Consider the following 7,076-nt stretch of genomic DNA (forward strand, 5'->3'; position numbering starts at 1 on the left):
TGTCCATGACAATACTTTGTCCTAAGTGTATCTTCCTGTGCGTCCATTGAACTCGCAGACCATGACACTTATCTTCTTCACTTCTCACTAAATCTAAGGTTACCAAAAGGACCAAAAATGATATAGGAGGTAAACAGATCTGTATGCTTGGAACTAGTGGACCTATTCTTGTGCATACTGAAGAAAGTCGTATTAGCAATGAAGACCATCATTGGAAAATATCTAGAAATTCTGATAAACAACCAATATGCGAAGAAAGATTTTTTGACGGAGTTCCACGTGCTTCACAATTTTTTGATATCACCGCTCTCGAGGTACGTGTTTTGCATAGTTTTTTTTACCTATTTCTGTATCATCTTTTTGCTATTATTTGTTTACTTATAACTACCTTTGCTTTGCAGTCACCTTTAGATGATCGCATCCTAGACATCGGGGAGACCTCAAAATATTTTGTGAATCCGAATGGTTATGATTCTACATTCGCTCGCATTGGCAAATTTAAAGCACCATTGGACACAATTGCAACTCCAACATGTCTTCTTGTGATTAATGAGTCACCCAGGCAGGTAAAAAAAACAATGCCCGTGGCTTCTTCTGAGGTCTTCGACTTTTGTGCTATCAACGTAATTTTTTTTATGTTCGATGTTACGCTGTTTCGGCTATATGAAAGACTATACATAAGAAAATTATGTGTACTCTTTTTGACAAAGTCCTTTATCTTGAAGATGAAACCCGTAAGATATTTGAGGCAATTTTTGACATTTGTGGTGTTAATCTTCCTCCTCTAAAAAGTCATCGATGAATATTTTTAAAAGGTAGTATAACCAGTTACAATCATCACTTTCTTCCCGACTGAGTTAGGTAGATAAAAGTCATTGACTGGAGGAATCCAAGTTTAACTTAGAGAAGATGCTATATGATGAAAGTAGTGTATTTTCCCAGAAGAAGGGACTTCTGGAGTGTAATTCGTGCATTGTAGGAAGAGAAAGAATTGTTAACCAAGCTAGAAGCTATCAAAATTGAACATGCTGAGTGTCCAAGCTGATTTTTGAAAGCAATGAACTTTTAAAACAACATAAACTTGAAGCATCTAAAATGCAAGAGAATATAAGTAATCTTGAAAGCATTTCTACTCTTATTGAGAAAGATACCAACGCTTTGGAGATCTTTCGTGGAATGTTAGAGGCCACGCAACAGAAACTGGAGAACTACAAATGCGCACTATGAGCTAGCTTTATCTATTTTACTTAGTTGGGTGCAATATATTGTAATAGCTTTACGGTTTTATCATCCCTAACTTATTTTTCCATTTTTAGATATGCTTTTCATATTGTTATGTTGATGAATCTTCCTATCATATGTTTTGTTTTGTTTTGTTTTGTTTTTTTTTTTTTGTAAAACTTGACTGAGCTTAAAAATTCCTTTAAAGTTGCCTATGTACCCTTATAGAAAAAGGGATCAAGTCATAACGTAGTTTGATAATTTTTTTTTTGGTCGTTCACCTTTTAAGCTCATGTGGGCCAGAAGCAACGTATAGTTTACACTCTTATAATGAGTTTTTCTTTTTTAAAATATGTTTATCAAGCACAAAATTTCTTAAGAAACTTTTCGTTGATTGGGTCAATTCTTAATCCGTCTTGATCAACGATCTTGTACGCTCCATTTGTGTAGACCTTTTTAACGATGTAGGGTCCATCCCATTTAGGTGTGAATTTATTTCCCGTATGCCTCATCATGATAATGGGTCTTCTTACAGCAAGTACCAGATCATCGACTTGAAAAGATCGAGGTTTCACGTGCTTATCTTTAGACATTCGTGCTTGGTAACACTCCAGTGCTTGTTGAGCTTCTAGTTGTCTTTCATCAAGTGCTTCTAACTTTTGAAGGCGTAACTTGGCATTGCCTTATGTAGTCAATCCTTCTTGCACTGCCATCATTAGTGGTGAAATTTCTCTTTCCAAAGGGAAGATAGCTTCTACTTCATAAACAAGAGAGTATGGTGTAATTCCTTTAGGAGTACGATGAGTGGTTCGATAAGCCCATAATGGCTCCCCAATCTTCTTATGCCAATCCCTCTTTGACTTAGAGACAATTTTCTTCAGTAGGTTGCACAATATTTTGTTGAATGCCTCTGCCAACCCATTTTCAGCAATGTTGTACATGGATGACTTGTATTGCTTGAACTTGAATTTCTCACACAACATGTCCATCAAGCCATTAAAGAGCTGCCTCCCATTACCTGTCACAATTTGATGGGGGATACCGTATCGATAGATGATGTGAGTACGGATAAAATCCACCACGTTCTCCTTCCTAGCTTTTCTCAAGGCAATGGTCTCAGCCCACCTTGAAAAGAAATCGGTGGCTGCAATGATGTAAGAGTGCCCTGTTGACGATTTAGGTGTTATAGGGCCAACAAGATCAAGCCTCCACACTTCAAAAGGCCATGAAACTACAGTCGAATGCAGAGGTTCGGGTGGTTAATGAATGAAGTTTGCATGGTATTGACAACCCTCACACTTCTTTGCATATTCCATCAAATCTTGGATCATCCTTGGCTATTAGCAACCCATCCTTTTCAATTGAAACTGAAGCTTTGGTCTAGATTGATGTGCGCCGTAGACGCCTAAATGCGCTTCTTCCCATGCCTTCATTGATTCCTCATTTGTGAGGCAATGAAGAAAGAGCTCTTCAAGGGAGTGACAATATAAAACCTCTTTGTAATAAATGAAGTGAGCAACTTTTCTTTGAATCTCGATTTTATGGCGGAGGTTGTCCGAAAGCCTTCCATGCTTTAGGTACTCTATGATGGGTTGCTGCTAGTCTTCCTCATCAATTAAGTAGTCTGATAACACATTCATTTCTTCATATGTAGTCTTGATCGGAGGTATAAACCATCTTCGACAAAGCGATATACTTAGAGACACATCGTCTAGAACTGTCAGGGCAATAGCCAAGTTTGCCAAGGTGTCTGCCTTCTTATTTTCTGTCCTCGAGACATGCTCCAACGTCATGTTTTCAAATTTGTCCATCAACTCTCTGGCATAAATGAAGTAAGGCTTCAAGTCTTCATGTTTCACATCATACTGGAGTAAGAGCTGATTGATTACCAACTTTGAGTCACAAAAAATCTCTAGTATGATACTCCAATTTCTAAAGCCATTTGGAGGCCGATTATCAAGGCCTGACATTCGGTGACATTGTTTAAGCACAATTCAGCAAGCACAAAGCTATAAAGCAGTATATGTTTCTCTGGTGACATGAGGACGATGCCTGCCCCGCACCACTACTTCATGCTGCACCATCAAAGAACATGATCCAAGGCTCCGTGATTTCTGTGAAGAGAACCTCATCAAGCAAGTCTTCACTTAACTTCCAATCTGATGGAATTGGGTGATCTGCTAAGAAATTGACCAATGCTTGTCCTTTAGTCGCCTTTTGTGGCACATAGACAATGTCGTATTGCTGAAGCATGATTGCCCATTTGGCCAAACACCTAGAAATGATTAGCCTAGATAGAACGTACTTGATGGGGTCGGCTTTCGCAATTAAACGAACTGTGAACGCCTACATATAGTGTCTCAGCTTGTCGATAGCGAAGAAGAGTGCAAGATATGTTTTTTCAATAAGAGAGTAATTGATTTCATCTTAGGAAGTCCTACTTAGATAGTAAAAAGCACACTATTTTCCCTTCTTTCCTTCTTGTGCCAACAATGCCCCAAACGATCTTTCTTGCGCGACAATGTATAATATCAATGGCTTGCCTGCTATAGGAGCGCCTAAGATAAGAGAACTAAGAAGCGCCTAGGATAGGAGGACTAAGCAAGTACCTCTTTATGTTGTCAAAAGCATTCTGGCATGCTTCATCCCATCCCAATTTTTCTCCTTTTCTTATTAGTTTTTGATAGAGATGTCCACGAGGCGGGGCGGGGCCGGGGTCGCCATTCCCTGTTCCCATCCCCCTTTCCCATTTCATTTCCCATCCCTGTGAAATTCCCCATAGGGATCGGGGTGGGGATTCCATTCGGGGAATTCGTGGGGATTGGGTTCCTGGTGTAAAATTTTTTCCCGTTAGTTTTTTTTGTTTAAAAAAAACCAATTAATTTAAATTATTAATGTCGACAAATGTTAATTAAATAATTAACTCTATCAATAAATTTTTTATTATGGTTAGTTTTACATAACAATTTAAATTTAAGGATAAATTACTCAAATTATACACATCTGTAATTTTAATGGAAATATTCAATTTAAACATATTCATTATCTTGATGAATATACAATCAAACTTGAAATTTAAATGCAACAACAACAACAACAACATAACATTAAATAATTTTACTAAATAAATAAATAGAGGCTAACCAGGATGAGGACGGGGAATAGGGCGGGGGTGAGGATGGGGACGGGGAATGCATTCTCCGTTCCTGTTTAGCTCATGGAGATTTTTTTTATCCACTACCTCCCCCATTCCCCACCTAATCAGGGAATCCTCGCCCCGTTCGGAACGGGACCCCACGAAAAAATTGGACATCTCTAGTCTCTGAAAAGGTTGACATCGACCAATCAAGTTGGAAATAGACCTCAAGAGGTAAGCCAGACGCCTTTGAAGACTTTTTAACTCATGTAAATTCTTCGGCTTCGGCATTTTCCGAATGACATCGATCTTGGATTGATCTATTTTGATCCCTCAATGTCTTACAATGAAACCAAAAAACTTCCTTGAGGTTACACCGAACACGCACTTGAGAGGGTCCATCCTCAATTGGTATTTTCGTAGACGATCGAACACAATTTTCAGATCTTTCAAATGATCTTGTCGTTTCTTGGTCTTGACCACGAGATCATCAACATAACATTTTACATGTCTATGCAACATATCATCAAATGCCTTCTACATGATGTGTTGGTAAGTAGTGCTATCATTCTTTGACCCGAAGGGGATCACCTTGTAACAATATATTCCTTTTGGAGTTCGAAAGGCCATCATTTCCTGATCAATGAGAGCCATTCGTATTTGGTTATACTCGAATGATCCATCCATAAAGGATAGGGCCTCATGCCTTGTTGTCGCGTCAACCATGATCTCTGTGATGGGCAATGAAAAATCATCTTTCGGGCATGCATTGTTTAAATCACGAAAGTCCATGCAAACATGAAGTTGCCCATTCTTCTTTCTAACAAGAACGATGTTGGCTATCCATGTTGGGTATTTGACTTCGCGGATAAACCCTGCTTCGATCAACTTATTGATTTTAGTTTCAATCTGGGAAATAAATTCTAGTCGAAAGTGTCATTGGGCTTGCTTAATCGGCTGACACCCCAATTTAATTGCAAGATGATGGATTGCTACCTTTGAATTGAGCCCTGACATTTCTTTGCAAGACCAAGTGAAAATGTTCCTATATTATGTAAGTAAACTCATATATTTGCCTTCCTCCTCACCAGAGAGAGATGCACTATTGAAGGTCGGGCGTGACTCTTTTACTGTGCCAAGATTCACCTCTTTGAGTTCATCCACTGTGGATTGACAACCATCCTCCAGACCTAGTAGAGCATCTTCCAGATCGTCTTCGGTTGTTTCATTTTCAGATTCTTCGACGATGGTAATGTGGTGACATGAAGTTTCACATTCCTCCTGCTCTAAGCTTCCATTATGAGGGTTAGTGAAGATAACGTCATGTCTATTCATTTTCAGGGAACCCACACTTGTGTTGAGAGTAACAAAGATCTTTCTTTTCATCCGTGAAGGAACAACACTACGAACTTCCCCGCCACTCCTTGCTTCACAAGATGATTTCTCACCTAATGTACTTTCGGTATTCTTATGCTTGAGGCGTTGCTAGATTGACGCGCGGGATATCAAATCCTTCTTTTTCACCCTTCATCTCACTGGAGACATGCTTGCTGAAGTGGTCTTCAACACGCTCATGCTCAAGGCGATAAAAAACAAATGCGCGTAATTCTCCTTTGCTTTTGTTCAAAATTGCACCTCATCTTTCGAAGGCCGATGGTCGCGTCATTACTGGAGATTGACCAACGATTTTTTCTACTTAAAGCATAATCAACCTTCAAAAGACAGAGTGTCAGATAAAGCCATGAGTCGTGCGTGGACTCTCTTTCTCTACTTCCTTCATGCTCAATCTCTCAAAGACCAAAGCACGTGTTACCTGCGGTCTGATGCGGTCGAAGGTTGAGGCATTTTTATCCTTATTCTCCCCTTCTTCTACATCATCGACTTCCTTTGCAGTTATACGGTTGATATCACCACCTTTTCCTTCACCTTTTTGGTTATGCGGACTAGCTCTGACGACTCATATCCAAGCCCCCTTCCTCGATGCAAGTATAACATGCCTTTCCTGCGAAAGCTTCTTCTAGGTCGGAGAAAGCTCGGATTGCTCATAAATCCTCAAGCTCTCAAACTCAGTGTGAGTTGTGAAGTTATAACTTGCTTTCACCAACAGTTTGTAAGATTTAGGATCGAACCTGTCTTTCGTTCGTGTTTCTGGCAGATTTACCTTTGTCAAGTCTCCCTTTGGTTTTGGATTTCCTGCTTCGTTATCAGCATGAGTGGTGTAAAAAAATTCTCCATTAAGATTTCAATATCACCGACTTTCAAGCTTTTTAAGCATTATGTAAAGGGTGACTCACCCTTCTTATGTCTCGACAAAGGGACATAGTGCAAGATCAGAGCACTTGAAGCCTTTTCATGTTTTAAAATCAGATTCTTTGTAATGCTAGTGGATGCCTCACTCCCTTTTGAGCTAGAGGCTCATGCCTTGTCACTTATTTCTCTCTCTGCGTCTGTTTATTTTGACTTAGATTCACCTCATCCTTTATTAATGGAGTTTCTACGGGCATTGCCTCACCAACACTCTCACTCTTGAAATAAAACTTCGCATTTGCGAAAGTGAGACTCAACTTTTGAAAATAAATTAGAGTCTGTTTCAACTTTCTTAATCCCATCTTGATAAAACTTGAAACATTGATGCAGTGTCAACGTTATCCCACCTTTTCCATGAATCCAAGGATGTCCCAACAACAGCTTATAGGCGGTCTTTAAGTCTATGACATGA

At 39.4% G+C, this 7,076-nt stretch overlaps 1 protein-coding gene across 1 annotated transcript; it reads right to left on the reverse strand.

The window, feature by feature from the left end:
* Nucleotides 1-1,904: 1,904 nt before the first annotated feature.
* On the reverse strand, nt 1,905-2,654 carry LOC120090719. The gene is made up of 2 exons (XM_039048436.1): nt 2,570-2,654; nt 1,905-2,452 (listed from the first exon to the last, which is right to left on the reverse strand). Exons 1-2 carry the CDS (start codon nt 2,652-2,654, stop codon nt 1,905-1,907), a joined length of 633 nt encoding a protein of 210 aa, XP_038904364.1.
* Nucleotides 2,655-7,076: the final 4,422 nt, after the last annotated feature.

This window comes from Benincasa hispida, chromosome 11 (genome assembly GCF_009727055.1).
Source record: "Benincasa hispida cultivar B227 chromosome 11, ASM972705v1, whole genome shotgun sequence".
Lineage (NCBI taxonomy): Eukaryota > Viridiplantae > Streptophyta > Magnoliopsida > Cucurbitales > Cucurbitaceae > Benincasa > Benincasa hispida.